This window comes from Quercus lobata, chromosome 5 (genome assembly GCF_001633185.2).
Source record: "Quercus lobata isolate SW786 chromosome 5, ValleyOak3.0 Primary Assembly, whole genome shotgun sequence".
NCBI lineage: Eukaryota > Viridiplantae > Streptophyta > Magnoliopsida > Fagales > Fagaceae > Quercus > Quercus lobata.
The window spans coordinates 84,544,369-84,568,214 of NC_044908.1; the positions used below are offsets into that span (position 1 = coordinate 84,544,369).

Genomic DNA, 23,846 nt, shown 5'->3' on the forward strand with positions numbered 1-23,846 from the left:
GTTTCTTTCAAAAATTTCACAAGTGTTTACAAAACAAATTCACATGGTGCAAAATTTCTTGCTACACTTCATTTTGTTAAAAAATACGAGGTCCCGTGGATATTAAAATGGCAATATGTTAAGGAAGATGATGTTCTTACTCAACGATGGTTTGTTAAATGGTGGGACAAATAATGCTTGCCATGTTCATGAGTTCAATTTCGTGTTTAGATAAATATGGCAAGCATTATTTGACAGTGATAGAATATTAAGGACATTAAGAGCCAAGGCAGGTGTTGCAAATAGGATTGAACTCATGAACATTGTCAATAAGCATATCTGGTTTTTTCATGAACCAAGATGGATTTACTAATTTGGTTCTCTTTTGAGAAACTATTTGGCTTTTGGATTCCTCAAAATCCGAAGAATGTAGGTATCCCAACATATATCCAGAAAAACACTCACTTTACCCAAATTAAAAAGTATGTGAAATTTTGAAACACTCCATTAGAAGGGTCATTTCGAATGTCATTGTGACCTTTTCAACTCATTGTATGAATCATATGGATGTGTGAAACACTGGTTTATTAATGTGAGGCATTTGACAATTTGCTAGCGCATTTATAATCTTTTAAATGAATTAGCATACTCTGTTGATACCAATGCAAATAATCACTTTATTAAGAAGCAATGGAAATGGCATGTGGCATGCTTGGCATTTTTGAATTGAAGAAACTTCTGGACAAAAATTCATCTGGTTTATCACATAAATCCTGGATAACAATGAAAAAAAGGCCCTTCTCTATTAGCCTAAAATATGCTTTCTTGATCTAATTATTTTTTATTTACTCAGATGTTGTTACTAATAAATTTATCTCCTTCGTTCATCTTGTTCTGGAGGAAGTTCAGTAGTCCTTGAAGGGAAGCTTCAGTGTCTTTGTTTCTCATCAGCTCCCCTGCAACTTCTGCAGGAGTGACCTTTACATCCTCTATGAGCCTTTCGATCTGTTGAAAGAGACCATGACGGCAAAGCCCCAGATGGTTCAAAGCAAGGTGCTTGAATACAGAAGGGGTGCAATATGACATGCAAATATGCACATCCATACGACCAGGTCTCAACAAAGCAGGATCGAGTTGTTCTTTGTAATTGGTCGTCAAAATGATGACACGCTCATCACCACAACATGACCAAAGACCATCTATGAAATTGAGCAATCCTGAGAGAGTCATCTGTTTATAAATCAAAGCAAATGTTAGAGAGAATTTTACTTCAAGGCTATAATGCTCCTATGTAAGAAAAATCGATTTGCCTAATTTGTAGTACCCATTTTCTTTTTAGCCATGCTATACCTCCCTTATTATCTAGAAACTAGCTGTTACCAATTCCTCTCTTTTATATCCATGTAAGATTGCTTAAAATCTAAAAGGCATAGTTTAAGAAGTATTAGTCAAAATTTGTGGGAGTCTTAAATAATTAACACTATAATTTGTTTCTAGTCTTATAGGTGAAACACAGACAACTGTAGTATATAATGACGATTACCTTATTGTTTTCCAGTATTGTGATCATTCTCATTTTCCCGGTTTTCTAGCTTGATAGAGCAATCAATATCCTCTATGACAAGTATTGATCTGCTAGGCATGCTGAGCAACAAAAGCCTGAGTTCAGTATTGTACCTGACCTCAGATAGATCCAAGTCATAGATGTCGAAATTCAAATAATTTGCCATTGCTGCAATCAAACTTGATTTTCCTGTACCCGGGGGACCATATAATAAGTACCCTCGTTTCCAAGCTTTCCCAATTCTTTTGTAGTACTCCTTCCCATTCAAAAAGTTGTTCAAATCTTCCATCAGTTCCTTCTTAAGCTCGGAATCCATGGCAAGGGTCTTGAACGTCATTGGGTGATTGAGATTGACTGCATTGGGGTCCCAACATGATCTATATGCTATAACCGTGCGTAGCTTCACTGTTTTGCACTCATCTCTAATGGACCTTGCTCTTCTTAAAATATATGGCAAGTAGGAACTTAATACCTTGTCTTTATGTCGCTTGTGAAAACTTAGCTCATAGGATCTGACCTCTGACCTCAGAGTGGCATTAAGATCACTCATGTTTTGATTTCTGCAATTTGATGGCTCAACTTGTGTACAAACCAAGCTCCAATTCATCTGTATATTTTCAAAAACATCAACTATCTCTTCATTTCGATCCAAGGTAACTACTAAACTTTTTTCATTCTCGTCTTTGCCCACTCTAACTCTTTGAACTGAGGAGCTAGTTATGGTACCTAAGTAGACCTCTGCCGCATCAAACATTTGATTCTTTGAGAGACCTTGGAATTCTTCTATCACAATGGTGAATCGAGTAGAGAAAAGTCTGGAAAGGTTATGTAAATGAGAGGATAGGTAGCGGTGGATATCATTTGGTATGTAATCATAGGCAATGCTCCTAACCAGCATTGCTGTTGCAGCAACAGTGGCTGCTGTTGACAGAAGTTTTTGAACATTGGGAATTCTTTGGTTTAGGGACATTTTCAGAGAGCACACAATCTTGTTGGCAATACGTAATTTTGAAATAATTTTTTGAGAAAAAGGCTTTTACAAGATTTATGCTCTTGAGGGACACTAAAAACTCTCCTACAATTTTTGTGGGATGCCTCAATGAGTTTATAATGTGGAGTCTAGAAAAATTTTGTATTGCCATTCCTCTACATAGACTTTTATTATTATTTATTTTTTTTTTTTGATGAATATGTTTTCATAGAAATGATCCTGACATTTCTAAGCTGACTTTTAAATTCTTATATTGAAAAGTAATTTGGTCTCATATTGTCCTTTATTCTCTTTTGACAAGGAAATCAATGAGAGAAGCTTCTTTGGACTTCAAGGTATTGTCAAATTACTTGCAGGGAAAGGCATGGACATGACCAGCTTGAAAGACAGCAAGCAGCCAAGGTTGAAGTTAGCAGCAACACAAGCAGAATATTATAAACTCAAAAATGACGTCTCCTTTTGGTCAACACAAAAAGTATACGATTGGCAAAATTCCAAATTAGAGTGAATTGTCATCTTCTTCCCTAATTTACTTTTTTGTTTTGTCCTTGAAACTCTGATATTCTTGTCAAGTTGGTCATTCCATCCATTGCCATTTTACTCCTTAAATTACATATATGATGCAACTCTGTTTTACTATACTTCAACAATTTTATAAATATTAATGGATGGACGGACTAATTTGATAGGAATGTTACATTTAAGGACTAAAATGACAAAATAAATTTAATGACCCGAAATAATAATTCACCCAAATAAACTTAACAGACTATTTAAAACAAAGATTGTAGATTATGCAACCACAGAGTCTTTGGTAGGGAAGATGATGACAAAATTTCTAAATTGTGTTAAACTTAAACATGCTTTATGATGTTTGCTAAGTGACTGATAGAGGCGATGTAATTTCAAGCATTCATTTCACAAAAACTGGCCTTCAAGAACTCTACATCATGAATTATCTTAGGATTTCACTGAGAGTATCACTTAAAATTTATCCATTTCAATTCAAGTAATTTTGTAAATTATTATTATTATTATTTTGTCTAGTTCATATCCTGACCCTTGATGAATAATGGAGATGACGACAATACAATTTTTCTTTTTCTTAAATTTTTTTCAAATTTCCTAAGTGAGTTAAACATGCTTTCTTATGTTTGCTTATCAATTACTAGGGTATGAAATTTCAAGTATTTGAAATGATGAAATGAAATTTAAAGAACTCTACATCATAATTTAGAATTATACATACCTATTATTATAAAAACTCCCAAGAATATCAATAATTTAGAATTATACATTGCTATTTATATAATATTGACTTTTTTTTCCTTTTTGGTTTAGTGGTCAAGTTACTTAAAATTTAAAGGGTATTTATTTATTAGCTTTTGTTACTTACCAACGCAAGTGGGACCTGTTTTTATCCTCCTCAACGAGTGCACAGGGAACCGTTAACATACTCCTATTCCATTAACATACTACTTTATTTATAGATAAAATAGAGTTTAAACATAAGACATCAGTTCCTCACATTTCCATTATCATCTTCTTGTACATTGTATATCTCATAATGCACACTTCTCACATACATTTTAGCCACTTCTCAATTTTTCCATTACTTCTGCTCCAACTTTGATCATAATTGTTCATGAATATCTTGACAATGATAATTAAGAGGGTCTTCTAATCATATATACGAGACCAACTTTCAATACAATAACAAAAGAACACACAAAGAAAGAGAGTTTTCAAGCGGGAAAAATTCTAACAAACCAATGCTTTTACATGCTTAAGAGCTGATAAATGCTATCTACTTCTAAGTGTGTCAATTCACCAATACCATCTAAGAAGTGGAAGGGACTTGTGGGAAACCTAGAGCAGGAACAGATGACAGTCAAGCACTAATTAGCATATTAAGATGGCTATATATACGAGTTTTTCTTGCAAATGCAAATTTCATAGAGAGCAACTTGTAATCAAGTTCCAGAACAGAAAGGAACCACCAAACAGAAAATCATCTGCCATATAGCACAATATGACCAAATAAAAAAAAGTGTTGACAAGAACCACATTGTATACATAGCACTGACATGAAAGGTTGATCCTTCTTCATACTCATAAACTCGCCTGAATCATCCTGGACCAACTTTAGGAATGTCATAATGCTCACTCATGTTTGCCAGATACTGGTTGAAATCTTGAATCCTGTCACGGTGAGATTTATTAGCTACCTTAGCTAATCTATGAACATCAATTTGCTCCCTCTGTTCAATATATCGCCTTTCTGCAGGAGTGAGATGATCATCACAATGAACAGTCTTCCCATCACCACTCATTTTTTTGGCATCATCTACATCTTCCTCGTTAGGATCAGTGGATAGCTCTGCAGTTTCACCTGCACCAAATAATAAGAAAAATGAATGACAAATATACAGTCATGATGTTCAACAATTAGAATGGAAAGTAGAAAAGATATGGACCAAACAAAATGGTTACAGTGTTCAAACAATCTCTGGATTTAACAGCAGCCTCTACTCCATACTTTTCACTCTGTCTTCTTTAGATAACATATATAGTCCAATTCTTAGCAAATTTTAATATTTTCATTCAAATCAAGTTAATAGTGAGAGGTTCCAGATCCTGGAACAAGAAAAGAACAACCTTTCTTGGAAATATATAGAAATCAAATTTGCAGCAAATTTCAGGTCTGCCATTTCAAGACTTCGGTGCAGGAACACCAAGTAGTTGACCACTACCATTGCCATGTACACAGTACGAAGAAAGCTGCTTTCAGCACAAGAACCAGAGGTAGTTGTTGAGGCTACTGAGAAATCGCTGGTTTAATTAAAAGATTTATGCCAGAGAACTCTTTTCGATTGGCCAAGGTGTTTGGGTTCCTCGAATTGCTCTTCTATCCTAGAGTTTTCCTTTTTTCTCTTAGACTAGTCCCTTGAGTCCTTTAGTTCTTTGTTGTTGTTAACATCTTGTACTTTCATTCTCTGTTTCTTTTTTATTATGAATAATATTACTTTTATTATCTATCCAAAAAAAAATTAAGAGCAGCTTACACTGCTCAACCTTTTTCTTTTTTTGACAAAAGGTACATGCAAAATACAAGACTGAATTGGAGATGAACAGAAAATACGAACCTGGTGGAAGCTCATTTTCTGTAACCTCTGAAATCTGATCCTGACGTTTCTTGTTTTTCTTTTTCTTCTTCAGTCCACCAGCCTTCACATCCAGGGCTTTTCCCTTCAGCTTCAGCTTTCCCCCAACCACATTCTCATAACCTGACATTCTCTCTCTCTCTCTCTCAGTTTTCCGGTTGGGGTTTGGATTTTGGGGGTGGGTTCGTTTTTCTGATTTTACGGTGGGGGTAGGGGACGACACCGTTTGGGGATTTGCTTGCTTTTGGAGAAAATAGGTAACTAGCACTAAAAAACTAACTATTTAGTTAGTAGTTAAAGTTTCAAAACTAATTTGTTTTCTAGCATCTCGAGTCTTTTAAACTCGATTTTGGTCAATAAATCGACCATCAAACGCTCGATTTCTATGCTCTTATTACTGTCGACGTGGCAAGTTTGCCACGTGGGAACACAGAAATCGAGTCTCTAAGACTCGATTTCTAAGCAACTCACTGAGGGACCACAACGTCAGGGAAGAAAGCAGAGGAAGAAAAAAAAAAAAAAAAAAACCAGAAATAGAGAGAGAGATCGGCGAGACCCAAGCGCCGCGCGCGGCCTGGGTCTCGCGAGCCAGGCGAGACCCAGGCAGCGCGCGGCCTGGGTCTCGCGAGCCCAGGCGAGACCCAGGCAGCGCGCGCCTGGGTCTCGCGATCCTCTTTCGCGAGACCCAGGCCGCGCGCTGCCTGGGTCTCGCCTGAGCTCGCGAGACCCAGGCCGCGCGCGGCGCCTGGGTCTCGCCGATCTCTCTCTCTATTTCTGGTTTTTTTTTTTTTTTTTCTTCCTCTGCTTTCTTCCCTGACGTTGTGTTTCGTCAGTAAGTTTTTAGAAATCGAGTCTCTAAGACTCGATTTCTGTGTTCCCACGTGGCAAACTTGCCACGTCGACAGTAATAAGAGCATAGAAATCGAGCGTTTGATGGTCAATTTATTGGCCAAAATCGAGTTTAAAAGACTCGAGATGCTAGAAAATAAATTAGTTTTGAAACCTTAACTACTAATTAAATAGTTAGTTTTTTAGTGCTAGTTACCTATTTTCTCCCTTGCTTTTTTTTTTTTTTTAATTTATATATATATATATATATATATATAAAGTTAAGAAATAAATAAGTAACTAAAAATTAAATATTAATTTAAGGGCAAAACAGGGTCATTTTGGGAGGATTCTACCAAGTTAATGGATAACTGAACTGAGAGGTTTTGAAACTTTGGGTACTAAAATGAAAAATAGTAAAACTTAAAAAATGAGTTTTGGAATTTGGAAAAAAAAAAAAAAATTAATGATTGATAATTAGAGCGTTTTCAGGAGTTTTTTTTAATTTTTGTACTATTTGAAGAATGAATAATTACATTTGTCTTTCACCTACTTACTTTATCCTCCGTCTTCTACTACACCTCTACCACTGCTTGTTCTTGTCCCCCATCACCAACATGTAGCCCAGATGGTCAGATCTTCCTTTTTTTTAATAATTTGTTTTTCTTTTTAGTTATTATTTATGTCAAATTTCATGACAATCGAATATTATTTACTATTCTATTAACAAACTTGTTTTTTATGCATAATTTTAAATATAATAAAGATGGTGTCTACTTCTACAATTTTAAATTGGATTTTATTGTTATCACGAACTGATTCCAATTCCTAATAAAACAAAATGGTGCGGTCCAATAATTAAACTGAGCTTCCCATGTGATACGCTTGTATGCTATAAATTTATTATAAAATATTTGAGAAGAAATTATTTGATGACTAGATTGTAATAGGAAAAAGTTTAATATTTGAGGAATAATACTCAAGTAAATATTATAATATTTGAGGAATAAGATTCAATTATTTACAAGCCATTAGATAAAGGGAAAATAAAATAAAAAAATAAATAATATTATAATAATTTAAAATATGAACCAATTGTAATATTCTTTGCGTAAATTGACAAATATTTAATTACTTTTCAAACTTAAGAACATAATTATCTTTTTTTATATTCTTAATTATGTGTTAAATTGTTTTCGTATTTTTTTTTACACCAAACTTGTACAGTGTAAATTATATTTTTGCATATATACGCGTTTGTGTGTTTTAATACACTTATTGATTGATTAGATTCAAGTAATGGAGAAGCCAAAAAATTATATAATGGGTGAGGAAGTTTATTCTAAACCATGCAATCATGGAATCTATTAATTCTATTTCTTCCCATCAAAATCTAAACTAATTAAGCATAATGTGTACAACTAATATTCTAAACCGTTCACAGTGGTATTGGCACCCGAATGTATTTCTTTCTTTTTCTTTTTCTTTTTCTTTTTCTTTTTTAATTAAAAGAGAAAGAGAAGTGTAAAATTGAGCTGTTTGATCCCTTGGTAGCATCTAGAAAATGACTATGTTCGAAGTATTAGAATTATGGTTAAATAATTAAATTCATTATTTCCTAATAACCTTAAACTTTTAGGATAATAGTTAATTTAACATTGTATCAGAATAGGAGATCTTAAGTTCCATCTCTAACCTTACTCTATCTCCCATTTAAAATATTGAAAATCACACTTCTTGTACCTTACTTATTAAGAGGGAGTTAAGGTCCAACATGTGAGTGTGGGAGTGTTAGAATTATAGTTAATTGATTGAATTTATCTTCTTCTTCTTTTTTTGAGAAATATATCATTTCTTAATAGTTTAAACTTTTAGGACAATTGGTAATTTAATATAAAGTACTAGCTTTGAAACATTTATGGTTTCCTAAAAAAATAGAAACATTTATAGAATAATGAATCTTGCTCATGGAGAAGATGTCATCCTTGCTTTACAAGCATAGAGAAATTGATTGCCTTGGGATCACGAAAACCCGCACCCCCTTCCATTCTAGGAAAAGTAAGCTTTTTCCAACAGAGCCAATGGATTACTCATGTGTTGGATTGTCTCCACAAAAATCTGGCACATATAGCATTGAGTTCCTTACAAAACTTGATTGGGAGCTTAAACACACTCATTGTTTAGGTCGGTATGATTTGGGCTTGATTAGGATTTCTTCACTTGCTTGAGACAAAAACTTACCATTCCATTAAAACAAACAAAACCTCCAGAGAATATAGATTGTCTTATACCTAGTCCATCCCTAATTGATCTCATGGATTCAGTAACCTGAAACACAATTAGGAGACATCATTTAGATTACTGTGGCTGTCACAAATCTTTTTCCTACAATGATCATATAACATCTCTAGTTTTTTCCTTTTTTATGCAATAGTTTCTCTACATCTTTCACACATATCGCGGCAAAAATGGGCAAATACCCCTTTTTAGCAAAATTTTCAGCGATATGCTCCCAATCTGAAACTATTTACGTTTATGCCCCTATTTTGAAACTCAATTTCTAAAAATCAAGTTTCAATGTGAAACTCGATTTTCTTGAAACTTGATTTTTAGAAAATCGAGTTATAGGCAAATTCCAAAGCTTAAAAAAAATATAATAAAAATTGTGGAACTTGAGTTCCACTTGAAATTTTTCAAGAAACTTGAGTTCATGGAACTCGAGTTTCAAAATATGGGCATATGCCTAAATAGTTTCAGAAATGAGACATATTGCTAGAAATTTTGCCAAAAAGAGGTATTTGCCCATTTTTGCCCACATTTTGCAGAACAAAATCTTGGATAATATTTGATACAATTAAGGTCATTATAGGACATGACATCTTCATGCCCTACTGCAAAGCACAACCATAATCCACATTATCACTAATTCTATCACCATGCTTTCATGTATATTTCTTCTATAGATTATAGAAATCTTTGGTTTTTTCAAAGTTCAATGCCCCTGATTCTTAATAATACATATTATCATCAGGCATGATGAGCTTTCGTAATGAAATTGTTTTTAGAAATTTAATTTTTTATTTAAACAAATAGTTGTAATTTTTGGCATAATGTGATGTCTTTAGATCCAACTGAATTTTCCTTCAACTCCTATCCGTTGCTTATGGTCATAAGCTTTCAGAAGAAAATAAATAATATATTTATTAAGTCATCAGAGGTTGGATCTACTTTTAGGGTTTTAAATTGGATTTTATTGGTTTCTCAAAAAAAAAAAAAAGGATTTTATTGTTATTATAAATTTAATCCGATGTTAATAAAACAAAAAGTTGCGACCCAATTGAGTTTTTTTTTTTTTTTTTTTTGTGAGAAGAAGGCTCGATCCAATAGATTAAATGTATTAGATTGATGTATTGGAGAAGCCAAAATTATTTAATGGGTGGCCAATTTTATATGAAAAACTATAGAGTTAGTCACCTATTCAAATAATAATTCGTTTTCGATGATAATAATAATAATTTTTTAAATAATTCAAATTCTAATGAAAATATAATAAAAGCTATAAGTAGAAAAATATCATCATGTATATGTATACAAATTTGAAATTAGTAAACATTTTAATCAATTTGGCTTACTAAATGGCACTCAGACTTAATTCACTTTACATTTAATATAAGCAATATCATTTTTTTTTTTTTTATAAATAGTTCATAAATCAGTTTCGTAATTATAAAACATAAAGAGTACCAAGAGAAAGGTTCATGTAGAATGAAAAATTACTAAAGTCACATCAGTAGTTTTTAAAAATATTGTAAAATAGTTTGTGTTTGTAGCATTACTCAAATAATAATAATAATCTCACATTTGTGGAGTGCCTTTGCGTTGGTATATCAATATTTAATTTTAAAAAAAATAATAATGAAAAAATTGAGTCTATGAATAGAACATTTGTGGGGCATTATATTCAAGTGACTATTTAATATAAATAAATAATTAATTTTATAAGAGATCTAAATAATGCGCTTAAAATATAGATAAAGTAAAAACATATAAGACCATTACAAAGTTTTGGATATTAGAAAGTATTTGAGAAAACTTAATAAGATACTTTTATTATTATTATTATTATTTTAAGTTAGAGGAAGATATGAAAATGAGAAAGAAAGTGCATATTGACAAAAATTACCTCCCCTACCATTACTCTTAAATATCATATAGATTATTAATGTCACATCTACTATGTTTGAAGTAGATGCATAAAAATTTAGCCATGATGAACTTAACCTAAGAACTCAAAATAAATAAATAAAAAATAAAAACACTTAGGAGCTTTCATCAACCTAAGAGCTTGAAACTAATTTAGTAAATCTAGAAGATCTTAATACCAGAAACCATGTAATTATATTTACTCCCCAGTCCCCACCCTCCTAGATTACGCTTTGAATACATTTATTTCAACTCTTGTTTGATTTGCACTAATGATCTACTGCCAGCTAAAACCACTTCTTTTTTTTTTCTTGTTCTCTTAATAATAAATAAAATAAAATATTTCCTGCCAAACCAATAAAACTGAGGAAGATTTTATTGCTAAAATTTGATCATTACACATTAGAAAAGTTATCTAAATAAGATATCCAGACAAAATTCCACATGGGTGTCTCTTTAATATCGAGTAAAAGCTAAATCCTCCTAGATCATAGAAAAGACTTGGAGAAACTAATACACATCATACATTGTACTACAAGACTATCACCAGTACACACCAAAAGCAACTTTCGCAAAGTAAGCCTAGCATGAGTTAAGCAATATACAATATTGCTTAACTCAAATAGAGGGTTTGGTATGATCAATAGAGACAATTTTATTCCGTAGATTCCAAGAATGGTTTAGTATGATCAGTAGATCCCGGGGATGATCCTGTATGGAACCTTCTCGCAATATAATTTCCAATACTTTCCATACCTGCAAGCAGGAACTTGTCAGAATTTGCATGCACATGCAAACACACACACACACTATCTTTATCTAAGTAAAACAATTGGTTGATAATATTTCAAAACTGTCTTTGTTTGAAGCATTTACAAATCATGGGGTGGCGACATCCAAGAATATAAATGGTTTACTATCCCTACAGTTCATCACATTACTATTCCTTTCTCATCCGTAGAGCATTAGCATGGAGTAAGGGGCACACCAATCAAATCACCAAAAAATATATATATTCCTCTCTCATGGTATTAGAAAGTTCTAGCAAGACGATTTTTAGTGCATGATTGCAGTTCAAGACAGAGAATAGTAAAGATAGCACAGAAATTTGTATTTGCTTACTTGGACCGACATCGATCATCATCCCTTTTTGCTCGGTCAAAAAGAAGGATAGTAAGAAATATCACATAGAAGAAAGGTAGGAACTGCAAAAAAACAATAAAAGAATGAGTTACACACAAAAAGAGAGGGAAAAAAAACACACACACAGCTTACATGATTGAAGAGAGCTGGGACAGTCCAGAAGAAAGCAGATAATATTTCTGGTACATAATGGAAATGACGAGATAATCCCCACCTGCAGGAGCCACAGAAAAGCATCACAAAATTAGTTTTAGTCAAAAGCCAAATTTCAGTATTCAATTCCATTAGATGAAGAGTATGAATGTAAGATTATGCAATGCAGTGAGATGAGTTCCCTCTATCTGTTATTAAAAAAAAAAATTAAAAAATTAATAGAGTTCTCTCTATCAAGCTTATGCATGCCCTCATTAGCATCCTCAATGTATGCACAAATTAATTCACCAATAAAGAATTAAAGATACTAACTTCCATGAAACATTTGATATTTGTCAATTTTGGCATTATCTGACTGTCTCACCCAAATATATAAAACAAAAAAATAAAAACCAGCAAAAGGGTGACTTCAAGCCCCTTGGGCTTGTGGGACAGCGTAAAAGAGCTTCTTAGTCCATTGTGCATAAAATTTCAAATTGGTAAAATGGTAAACTCACCATCCTGAGGTTAAAAGAAGGCTGCTTTTTGTTTCCCCCGATGTGGTAGTATACGAGGCAACTATCTGTGTAAGCAATTGAACTAAATCATTTCTCTTTCTCAGGAGATAATTATGGAAAATTTGCCAATCCCCAGCAATTAGATGTCTTAGAAAATGTACATAATAACAAAAATCAAGAAATGAGTGCCAAGAAAGAGCACCTTTGAAGGAGCTTTTCCCCAAACTAAGCATTTTCCATTTGTTCTGCGAAATTCTTGCCTTTGCCTGTCACAATCATAGTTGGTATATATGCAAAGAATGCCTGCCACTAGAATATAAAGTGCTAGCTGAAACAAGAGATGGATATTATCAGAAAGAGGGAAAGAAAAAGGAACAAGAAATAGAAATTTCAGAAATTTGTCAAGACATGGACAATTAAATGCTTGGGCTCATCCAATAGGATAACTTTAGCCCAGGCATGGTTTTTAACTTGCAACCATTCGGTACTTTTTATGCTTAAGAATGATCCACCAGACCAAACCAATTTAGCTGGGATTATACATTATTTGAGCTCAGTCGAAGTTCCTTCTGTAGATTATGGCCAGAATCCAATTATTCTCGGGGAAAGAATTAATAAAACCTGACTTTTAACAAATAAAATTTACCACAGAAAAAACATTTATTCTGATGGATCTCAAAATCATCTGATATAATTCATCCAATTTTAACCAAATAAACCAATGTTTTTTTTTCTTTTTTCGTCTCAACCATAGTGCTTATACTTCATAAATTGATGTAACTTTGTTTATTCAAAACATAGTTTTTACCATCCAACCTTCACCCCAATTTGCTTCCAGGGCCTGAGTGGTGAATTGTTAATCAAATTAATAACCATAACTACATCGCAAATGCTCAAAATGTAGAGTGCAAGAAAAAAGAGTGCTTTTTACTTTGGCAAATAGAACGTGTTTCGTGTTGGAGATTGCGAACATCTTGTCAAAACTACAACATAGCTTACATCCAAATGCCAAAAGAAGATAACCAACAAAAGTATGCTTCAAAGTTCCAAGATATTGACCAAACCTGAGTTCCGAGGTTAACAGGATGGTTGACTAAGTACATGCCTGGAGAAGTATAGATAGATGGAACCCATACCAAGCATCCCCAGCAAATATAAAAGCCAGCTGCCAGAGCCATATGTACAATGAACAATATTGAGATTGAGCATGGATAACACTAGAAGCAGGGTGAAGAAACCATGATAAATGAGATAGACTACTGTCAAAACATGATGTTTCTGACATTTTCATGTTTAAGGACTAAGCACACTAAGATGTGTGGAAAAAAAAAAAAAAAAAACTGTAACTTATCTCTAAGAAAGTACGCAGCAAGTTTGGTACATATCCGACATTATTTGTGGGAAAAAAAATATTAACCATGGTTTTAGAAAAAATTCAATTGGTGCATGGTTGAGACATGATTCATGCTGATAATGCAGTGCATGTCATGCATGATTTTATAGCACGTAATATAGAAAAAGAGAGGGGGGGGGGGGGAGGCAATAGGTAATTTACTTATACACATAAATTAGAATGTCAATTAAGGCTGAATAGAGTTAAGCTTATATGTAGTACATTCTTCTCTTCTTTTGTAATCAATTTCAACCACCAAACACCTTTATATTGTATCCAGCAAAAACTAGTATTCAGAGATCCATCTGAATTCTAAAGACAACCACTGAAATCAAGTCCTTTCTACTCAATGGAAGAGAAAAAAATGAAAGCAAAACTTTATCTTGAGATTTTTTTAATGTGATGCTAGTTTACATTTTTTTTTTTTTTTTTAATAGGTAATCGAAGATTTATTTCATAAAAAGAACATCATGTTCACGATGGTGAACGCTCAAAACTTGAAATGAATAGAAGCACCTTATGATACAAGGTTCTTTAATAAATTTAAGCTGTGGGAGAAACTAAATTATTGAGTTTAAAGCAAGAGAAAAGTATCCCAAAATTAAAGAAAGGTGGATTAAGAGGAGATATCTGACAAGGTCTCATTTGATTATGAACAATGGAAGCAAAAGCTATCTAAATTTGAATGAAGAAAATAAGAAAGATGTGTTCAAGGCATATGAAGGCTAATCTAAAACCAAAAATTGAAAATCATCAGCCCTTTTTTTGATAAGTCAACAATAAAAAAGGCAAAGATAAATCCTATACTATTCAATTGGTCTCTCACTCAAGACAGTTGGCCTACCTTGATGAACTCAAAATGTATATAAATATATACACACACACCATCACTTATAATGTTTATAAGTAACCAAATATGTTCTCAAAAAAAAAAAAAAAAAAAAAAAACACTAACCAAATGAGAGCTTTAGACAGAGCTCATTGGCATGTCTATATCCCTTTTGGTATTCTCATCTCCATGAAAGTCTATTCCACTCACAAGTTTCTGTCTCACATGTAACTAACTCATCATATTAGAACAAGAAAAACTGCCCATCTACCAACCTCCTATATATTTATTTTGATAATTTGATGATTGGGGGACGGGGGATTTGATTCCTTACGAATTGAGCTACAAGAGACAACACTCTTCCTCTCCCTTTATCAGCCCTCTGTGGTTTGGACTCCACTAAATTTGTAAAGATATACTATCCCCCCCCCCCCCACCACCACCCCCCTTTTTCTCTCCCTGCATTCTCTCTGCATTTATAATATATACTTATTGTTTCACACACTTGTTGCATCTTCTCACTTCTAGTATGTATAAAAGTAAGCACAAACAACCAATGAGCTCTGACACAAATGGCACTTCCTCCTTCCAAAAATTGGAGGGAGGAGGGGGTAAGGTCATGGTTTTGAACCCACTGGGTGCATATCTATCTAAAAAGAATGAGGAAAGACAGAACGGAAGTTCAAGAATGAGAGCGGTGGTTTAGGTGATGAGTTTAAGCATCATTTGTTGGGTTGGGATAAGGTTTGTACTCTTATTGCAAATGGGGGGTTGGGGATTAGGAAGCTTACAACTTTTAATCAGGCCTTGTTGGAAAGTGGCTATGGCAGTTTGGGGGAGAGGAATCACGATTATGGAGGTGTGTTTAACTAAGAAGTTTTGAGAGGATTGGGGTGGTTGGACCACGAAACCTGCACAAGGTACTCATGGGTGTGGTTTGTGGAAGAGTATTAGGATGGTATGGGAAAAATTCCTGCAGAACATTCTGTTTGATGAAAAGAATGGTGCTGGATTCATTTTTGGCACAATTGTTGGTCTGGTGAACAACCCTTAGGGTGGTTTACCCTGTATCATATGAAAATTCCACTAATGGAAAGGCTTTAGTGGAGTCTTTGTTGGTGATGCATACCATGGGGGAGATGAAGAGTTGGGATGTTAGATATGTTCGGGACTTTAATGATTGGGAGTTAAATTTGGTGGCCTCATTCCTCCAACTCTTAAATTCCCATATCCCTAGAGGATGGTGATCGGATAAGGTAGAAAGTAGAAACTTAAGAAGAGCAAGGATTTTGATATTCATTCATTCTATAATGACCTAAGGGAGAAAGCCGTTTGATATTCATTCATTCCTTGGAAAGGCATTTTGGGTGTGAAAGCCCCACAGAGGGTCTCTTTTTTTGTGTGGACAGCAGCATAGGGGAAGATTCTTCCATGTGATAATCTCATAAAGACAGGTTATACTTTAGTAGGATGGTGTTTCATGTGCCAGTGTAGTTGGGAGACGATGGACCACCTTTTGACTCATTGTGTGGTTGCTCATAATCCATGGAGTTTTGTTTTCATGTACTTCGGAATCCATTGGGTTCCACTGGGGAAGGTGATGGATGTCATGTCTGGTGGGAGGAATTGGGGGGGTAAGCATACCTCGGCTATTTGGAATATGGTTCCTTTGTGTTTGATGTTGGACTATATGGAGGGAGCGTAACCGCCAACATAGAGTGTACGGGGAGTCAATTGCTAGCAACTTTCTCTAGCTCTTAATTTGATTGGTCTGGTGCATGGGGTTTTATGCATTGTGATTCTATTGTGACATTTGTAGGATCATTATATTTGTACATGCTACTATCTTGTAATTGTCTAGCCTTCTTCATGAAGTAGTCTTTTCTTAATAAAATTATTTTTATCTATCAAATAAAATAAAATGATCAGAAAGCTAGAAAATGAGAGTAAGATTAAAGAGAAGCTAAGAATACAGATAGCTAAAAGTAATAATTAAGTTGGTTTAGACATGCACCAACACATAACAAATGGTAGCATCAATAAGATGGGCTACCAACATGTTCAAGCAACCACTTATTTTCATAGGTGGAAGCTTAAATATTGTGAAGGCATGTACAGAGAACAGTGCCTCTGAACTGCAATAACAGAAGCATGGGTAATGCACATAAGGTTTGAGATCAACTACTAGTACAGAGCTGCCTGTAAGTACTTTTGGAATTTGACGTATTCATATTACCCCTGGTATTTTATTTAAATTCATGCTTAACCTAATCAAAAGATCATGCTACTGACCATTATTTTGTGAGCTCGGTTTGGAGCTAGAATGTCTCGCTCATGTCTAAACCAGTATGTGGATGATCAATTTTCTGCTACATGTGTGCTATTCCCCAATTTCAACAATTTCATGATTTATATTGTGGAGCCCACATGCAATTTCAAATTGAAGCAATATGTTTCATAAGTAGTTTAAGTCAAGGGTCAAAAAAAATTTTAGTTTTAATTGATGATTAGGAGTTATTTCTTTTATTCATTGGCAGAAACATTCTTTATGCAAATGCTGCAAAAATTTATATGCAGTCTTTTTAGGGTGCCGTCTTAATGTTTTTCTATCTTAGTAGGTTAAGGAAGAGTTAAGAATCTTTATAGATACAGCTTACTTACACAAAGAAAGTAGAGTTGTGCTCAAACCCTGAGGCAAGATTTCCTAGAATGTGTTCTCTCTCTCCCTTCTTCTTCCTCTCATAAATCATACCCTTCTTCACTTATCAAATATATACGTGTGTCTACACACACACACACACACAAACCCCTCTTCAGACCAAGTCAGAAACCAAAACATAACAATTAGGTAATAGCAGCTCATGGTTATAGAATGACATTACAATCAACCAAGGAAGCATAATTAAAAATTTTACACAACAAGGTAACATTTCATATTAGATGCACAGGTGATTCTTTGTTATTAGCATTGCTTCATAGTTTATCAACAAAAAAAAAAAAAAAACCAAAGAAAGCAGGCTTTATAACTATGTATTAACAAAACACAAGGACAAAAAAGTAGCTTGTGAAACACTCAAACAATAGAGCACTTTCATACCTCGATCATGTGCAATATCCATGGTACTCCAGTATCCAGCTTCCCACCAAAAAAACTTTGTAACATAGACTAGCATCAATACAGTATTCACAAGCATAGAATCGGCCACTCTCCCATTAACTTCATACTGGAAAAGGAGATCGATATTAGAGAAACAAGCAAAAGATCATTTCCTATGTGTGCATGTTTGTGTGTCTCAAAAAAGAATGGGATGGACCAATGACATCCACTTTATGGTAGCTGCAAATCACCACAATGTCAAGACACCTGGTAAAATAGGAAGATCAATTACACAAAACTATAAGAACGGTAGTGAAACAGTTGGTCACTTCCTATTGCATTTCACTTGTGGCTTGGGAATTGTGGTCATTGGTGTAACCTTTATTTGGGTTGCTTTGGGGTGATGCCAGAAAAAGTTGAGATTTTAGCATGGTATAACAAGAGAAAGGGAGGATTGGTCAATATGACAGTAGTAAGATTTTGTATGTTGTAATACTTCACCTAAGATAATTGCAGTTTTTTTGGGGCTGAATGCCTAATGTAATTGCTATGAAGACAGAAGTAACCACATTAAATTGTGTCAAGCTGAATTCAAATATGCTTAAGTCGCTTTATTATACTATGATTGGATAATTGCATTACTCAGATCATGGATTATTATCAGACCATGATCTGATAAAATCCCTAATTAAATAATGCCCCCTAATCCTATACTATATCCAACCAAACAAGGACATTCATCAAAGTTCAATGAGGCATTCTGAAGAGAGATTCCCTCACCAATAGCAATTCCTAGATTATGCAACGGCATCTAAGCCAAAAGCAAAGAAGGCCCAATAGTTTATTTTGTCTAGCCCCTAGTTATTATAAGACTATCTTTTCTTTTCTCCATGTTATATTTTATTTATCATTATGTCTGGAGTATTTGAGTATTTTAAAAGGTCAAGTTACTAGCATATGACTTTTAATGCAGTTGGATAGTCAGGATTTAATTGTTACAAGTAAAATGAAGCTATAGGATTCTAGAATTACTAAATGCTATTATAAATAGCCTCTTTGAATCGTTGTAGGATGCCTTTTCTTATCTAATCTATTTTTTTATAAGTAAATTAGTACTTCATTATAAATGACCATTTCAAGTACACGGGTTTTCTTTTTTAATCCATGAAATTTCATATAAAAATATTTAGTGTTCCAACATGAAATCCTAATATCGTATTCTTTGCTTTAATCAAGTTTATTGCTGTAATCTCTCCTTAAGCCCTCTTCTACACTAGATCTAAAACCTGACCACATCACTAGATTATTTTAGAATGCAATAAATTAAATTAGGATTTCACTAAGAATGGCAAGATCTACCCATTCCTATTTCCCTGATCATATGCACCCTAAGAAATTAGACAAGGGTCAACTATTTTTTTTTTTTTAATAAGTAAGAAGAGAATATTATTAATAAAAGAAAAGCAAGAAAAATACAAGGAGTTCACGGTAGTGAACGAAGGAAAAAAGAAACAAAAAGACAGAAGCAGCCCCTAATCTATTCTAATAATGGCAAGGGCAACTCATTTATTTCACTAAGAATGGCAAGATCTACCCATTCCCCTATTTTTTTTTTAGTTCAGGCCCCAAGAGAATGGGGAGTAGAAGACTCGAACTAGTGACCTCTGCTTCAAGAGGACCAATTACCAGCTGATTGTGTTACCTGTCGGGATTAAGAATTTACCTATCAGGTTTAGCTAATGGAAACCTGGATGATCATTATGTACCCATGTAGACCAAACAAAATTGCAGGTATCTGCTACCCACAAAACATATTTGCTTCACCACCACCACCTTAACCTCCTACTTTTCAACATTTTGTTTCTCTCATTGACTGTTCAACTTAAAAGTCTTTTCTATATCCTCAAGGACCTCAACCAGAAATTCCTTCACCATGTGCTTCAGCTTCTCCTATGCCTCCAACTGCTTCACTTCAAAATTAGTTTTTGGCCATGACCAGCCCACACCTCAAATTTTATCACATTTTTTAATGCCTTTTGCCTTTTTTTGTTCCTTTACTTCTAAATCTTTGAAGCTGATATGGTGTTTTTGATTTTTGCAGTGGCAATGCCAGTCATGGTGTCAATGATTTGGCAATGGAAGAAAAAATAGAAAACACAGTCCTCAGATAGAAAGTGATCACAGTGGTTGCAGGATGATCATGGAATAGAGTCCATTGTTTCAATGACAATTTACCTCCCATCGTTTTATTTCGATTGCTTGGATCTTTTTGTGTTTAGTAGCCAATAGAAAAGACTATAGAGAGACTGCAGATTTGTATTTTAATAAATACCTTTTTTTACATTAAATTGCACATAGAGAGAGGAATCAAGCAGAATGATGGTTTAATTTTTTCAAAATATTCAGCCAAAAAATTATCAAAAGAGAAAATCGATGAGGTTAACCGCAAGTTGGAGCCCATGCAAATTATTAGAACAGGTGGACAGTAGGAATTTGACATATCCCATATGGGTTAAAATGGGAAACTGGGAAATAAATGACTGATTAAATTTATGATCTTCCCTAACCTGCCCATATGTCACACTTAGATTGCACAATTAATTAATGTAACCAACAGAATGTCACGCTTTAAACATCACACACCTTGAAAGTAACATACTAACTGACACAATATATGTAACTTTGATATTTGTATATAGAGATATCCTTGGAGCACCTACCTGCTTTATGCAATATGTCACAGCAAGAACTGCCCATGACATCATCCCAAATCTGCAGTTTGTGAAAACTTTTATATCAAAATGTTTCCCAATTCGAGGATACAGCTCCATACCCTGCAAGAATGAACGGGGTTAACTAAAAAGGTACTTTTACATAAGAGCATACCCTAGACTAGAAGATCCATTGTTTTCTCAAACAAATCTTGTGCTGATGAGTAATTATTATAGCATGGACAGATGTAAAAGGGGTAATTATCAAAAGAATACTTCACACCATAATACAACATGATCATATGTAAAGGAGGACAATTTTTTTATCTTGCATAATCATCAAATAAATGTAAGGAGAAGCACACAAAAAAAGTACAAGAGAAGGGGCACAAAGAATTTGTAGGTTACAATTTAAGCATAGCATTTGGCAGCCTGAATTCATCTCTTTAAGTACATTTTTCTACAAATGTGGATTATTAATAGCATGGTACTGATAGATAAACTGAAAGGCCCATATTAAGATGGAGCATTTAATTATTTTTCATTTTCAAATGGTAGCACATGTGGATTCTTGATTGCATGGTCTTGATATGTGACACAAAAGGGTACGGAAAGCAACATTAAAATTTAAGAGTGACACTTAATGAAACAACAATATATAAAAAGTCAGACAGCTGCAGAATATACGTAAAGTTCTTTATTCTCACATTCTTAGAACCAAAAAGGATCTTAAAGATGCAGAAATACTTTTTAGAATATAGTAAAATAGTCACATCGAGTCAGAATATATAAGATGTTGGACAACTTTACTAAGGAAAATGAGGAAAGTAAACTATGTAACATCATATACGATAATGATTAGAAAAGTATACCACATTATTAATCAATTGCAAATTATAAAAATTAGATACGTAAAATCTGAAAATCATATATATCTGAAGACACTTACCCAGTAGAAATCAATTATTACGTTTCCAGATGAACCAGAATCAGTCGAAGATGGTGCAACATGACCCTATTATACATAAACTGTTAGTCATAGAAATATAAACTGAAGTTGTGTGTGTTGCAACTTGAAAAGAATTTTTACATCAAGGTTCAATCCTCACTTTAATGTACAAGAAAACGCAAAAGACAAAGCTTCCAAAAATAAGCGCCGAAAATATTTCTCCCAGATGATCATAAACAACTGTGGGGTTGAATATCCCAAACCTGAAGAACATAGAAAGGAAAAAGATCAAATAACCTTGAAATTTAAGTGGTATTGACATATAAAAAACCAAAGCCAGTGATATATGTAGCTTGAAAAAGACAACTACAAGGCATCCAAAAAGAGAAATGTGTTCATACAAATAGGAACAAGCAATTTGAAAATCAACTGATTAGAGAATCAGTAAAGTAAGATACCACAAAACCTTTAATATAGTCTTATATTAGGTGAAATATAAAGTTGCTAAAAGTGAGAAAGAACTCAAAGAAGCAAATGGAAATTTCTAATTTGATAGTAAGGCTAGTGATGCGAAGTATTCAAAGATCAATAATCAGGTACTAAACATAGCAGAGTAAGAAAAAGTCATATCATGATTTCTTGATGCCAAAATACTATTTCGTAACTTTTCATTAAGAGAAAAACACAGCACAAAAACCCAGAATGACAATAATACTGCTTTTTCTTGCTTGGTACTCTAACATTTTAGTGCATCAATAACTAAAGACATGACAAATAAACAAATTTTCTATGCAATCCACAATAATCACAGAGATCAATAACTCTGCACTTCCCTCACAAAGAAACTACAAAACAAAGACTGCTAAAAGCAGCAGCTGACAGAAGATACACCAAGTCTTCAAAAGACACAACATATCACACTCAAAAACCAGATGGACACGCTTAAACACTGGATTTGATGGGGAGAGTCCTTACCACCAAAGTCCAAGGTAGGTAACCAAAGTCACTACATATGCCGCCATACCATTTGCCTGCAACATGCATTAGCATAAGAATAACATAAAGTAAAACATTAGTTTTAACATATAACAACTAAGTAATATATACAAGTAAAAAAAAAGTGGTTTTTTTGTTTACAAAAAGGCTATTAGATTTGATGCCCATCGTAGGAAGGAAGTTGATGGAAGCTTGTGATTTGTGTATTTGATAGTTTTGGTCTCCATTTGTATACTTCCTGTATACTTTGGCAACTCTTTTTATGATTTGAATAAAATTCACATTACTTATCAAATGATATAAATATATAAGTAGAGAATTTTCCTCCCTTTGCAGAGCACAAGAAAATTCAAAGCAAAAAATATTTAAATTGATAATCTATCAAGTATACAAGCATAAATGCGACAAAACTGACAAATCACTCAGAAAAATTCAACAAATAGTATCAAGTACCTTATAAACAGGCCGATTTCCCATTGTAGTTAATGGGCCCTCAACCCTTTTCCCAGGTAGAAGAAGTTGAAGTGCAGCCTCAAAGGCTGAATAACAAGCAATAATTTTCCAAGCAGTGGCAGTGGGTCTTGGCCATATATCTATGAGTCCCTTAAGCCCATGCTGCTTCAAGTAATCAAAAGTTTGGGACACAGACCCGTCAGCATGTACCATTGTATACCATCTGAAAGAAATGCCAAATTATGATATCAATACCCAATATGAATGGAGCAGAACTTAGCAATCAGCTACTAAAATACATCTCGACCAAAAATTATCCCTTTACAAAATTTAACATTTTGTTTTAATCTTAATTTATGTATTTGATAATATTCAGATGAATCCATCAGGATTTCACATAACTTGGATACAATCACACCCCACTACACATCAAAACCCATTTCTTTTTTAACTCAGAAAATTCATTACCATAGAAACAAACGCCAAAAAAGAACACCCTTTACACATCTAAGTTAAGTAAAAGTTTTTGCTAGAAAAAGAGTTTTCATGGAAACAAACAGAAAATCAAAAGATCAACGAGATTCAGGTGTAACTCTAATGTCCCTTCACTTGAAATTCAAATCACACCCCATTACACATCAAAACCCATTTCTCATTTTTTCTGATTTTCCAGAGAAACAACAAAAAGCTTACAGTAAGATAACAAAGGGTGGACACAGTGTAAGTAGAGATAGCACGGAAAAATATGTCAGCAACGGTGAGTGTACGGTCTTGGACTCTGCCATTCTCTCTCTCTCTCTCTCTCTCTAACTTCTCTCTGAATCTCAAAACTCTTTTGGCTGATGAGTGTGAGAGGCACACAAACAGAGAGACAACCTCTATTGTAGACAAGCCAA

The 23,846-nt window shown here is 33.8% G+C and overlaps 3 protein-coding genes across 3 annotated transcripts; all 3 read right to left on the reverse strand.

The window, feature by feature from the left end:
• Positions 1 to 816: 816 nt before the first annotated feature.
• LOC115988773 (AAA-ATPase At3g50940-like) lies at positions 817 to 2,560 on the reverse strand. The gene is made up of 2 exons (XM_031112389.1): positions 1,527 to 2,560; positions 817 to 1,215 (listed from the first exon to the last, which is right to left on the reverse strand). The coding sequence occupies exons 1-2, from the start codon at positions 2,511 to 2,513 to the stop codon at positions 829 to 831; spliced, it is 1,374 nt and encodes a 457-aa protein (XP_030968249.1). The 5' UTR covers positions 2,514 to 2,560; the 3' UTR covers positions 817 to 828.
• Positions 2,561 to 4,223: 1,663 nt separating this feature from the next.
• LOC115989828 (protein FAM32A-like) lies at positions 4,224 to 5,930 on the reverse strand. The gene is made up of 2 exons (XM_031113704.1): positions 5,681 to 5,930; positions 4,224 to 4,926 (listed from the first exon to the last, which is right to left on the reverse strand). The coding sequence occupies exons 1-2, from the start codon at positions 5,826 to 5,828 to the stop codon at positions 4,664 to 4,666; spliced, it is 411 nt and encodes a 136-aa protein (XP_030969564.1). The 5' UTR covers positions 5,829 to 5,930; the 3' UTR covers positions 4,224 to 4,663.
• Positions 5,931 to 11,076: 5,146 nt separating this feature from the next.
• On the reverse strand, positions 11,077 to 23,846 carry LOC115989826 (7-dehydrocholesterol reductase). Its single transcript, XM_031113703.1, has 13 exons — positions 23,644 to 23,846; positions 22,951 to 23,173; positions 22,477 to 22,532; positions 21,662 to 21,764; positions 21,502 to 21,567; positions 20,562 to 20,675; positions 17,842 to 17,968; positions 13,587 to 13,687; positions 12,725 to 12,850; positions 12,523 to 12,587; positions 12,005 to 12,086; positions 11,852 to 11,934; positions 11,077 to 11,485 (listed from the first exon to the last, which is right to left on the reverse strand). Exons 1-13 carry the CDS (start codon positions 23,733 to 23,735, stop codon positions 11,419 to 11,421), a joined length of 1,305 nt encoding a protein of 434 aa, XP_030969563.1. The 5' UTR covers positions 23,736 to 23,846; the 3' UTR covers positions 11,077 to 11,418.

What these genes read in the sequence shown, in the direction of transcription:
- LOC115988773 (XM_031112389.1), bottom strand. Translation starts at nt 2,513, where the DNA reads ATGTCCCTAAACCAAAGAATTCCCAATGTTCAAAAACTTCTGTCAACA. An exon ending in ATCACAATACTGGAAAACAA is followed by an intron (nt 1,216 to 1,526) that starts TAAGGTAATCGT and finishes GCTTTGATTTAT; the next exon opens with AAACAGATGACTCTCTCAGG.
- LOC115989826 (XM_031113703.1), bottom strand. Translation starts at nt 23,735, where the DNA reads ATGGCAGAGTCCAAGACCGTACACTCACCGTTGCTGACATATTTTTCC. An exon ending in TAATAATTGATTTCTACTGG is followed by an intron (nt 20,676 to 21,501) that starts GTAAGTGTCTTC and finishes TCATTCTTGCAG; the next exon opens with GGTATGGAGCTGTATCCTCG. An exon ending in CTTCTTTTAACCTCAGGATG is followed by an intron (nt 12,087 to 12,522) that starts GTGAGTTTACCA and finishes TGGCTCCTGCAG; the next exon opens with GTGGGGATTATCTCGTCATT.
- LOC115989828 (XM_031113704.1), bottom strand. Translation starts at nt 5,828, where the DNA reads ATGTCAGGTTATGAGAATGTGGTTGGGGGAAAGCTGAAGCTGAAGGGA. An exon ending in AGAAAATGAGCTTCCACCAG is followed by an intron (nt 4,927 to 5,680) that starts GTTCGTATTTTC and finishes TATTTGGTGCAG; the next exon opens with GTGAAACTGCAGAGCTATCC.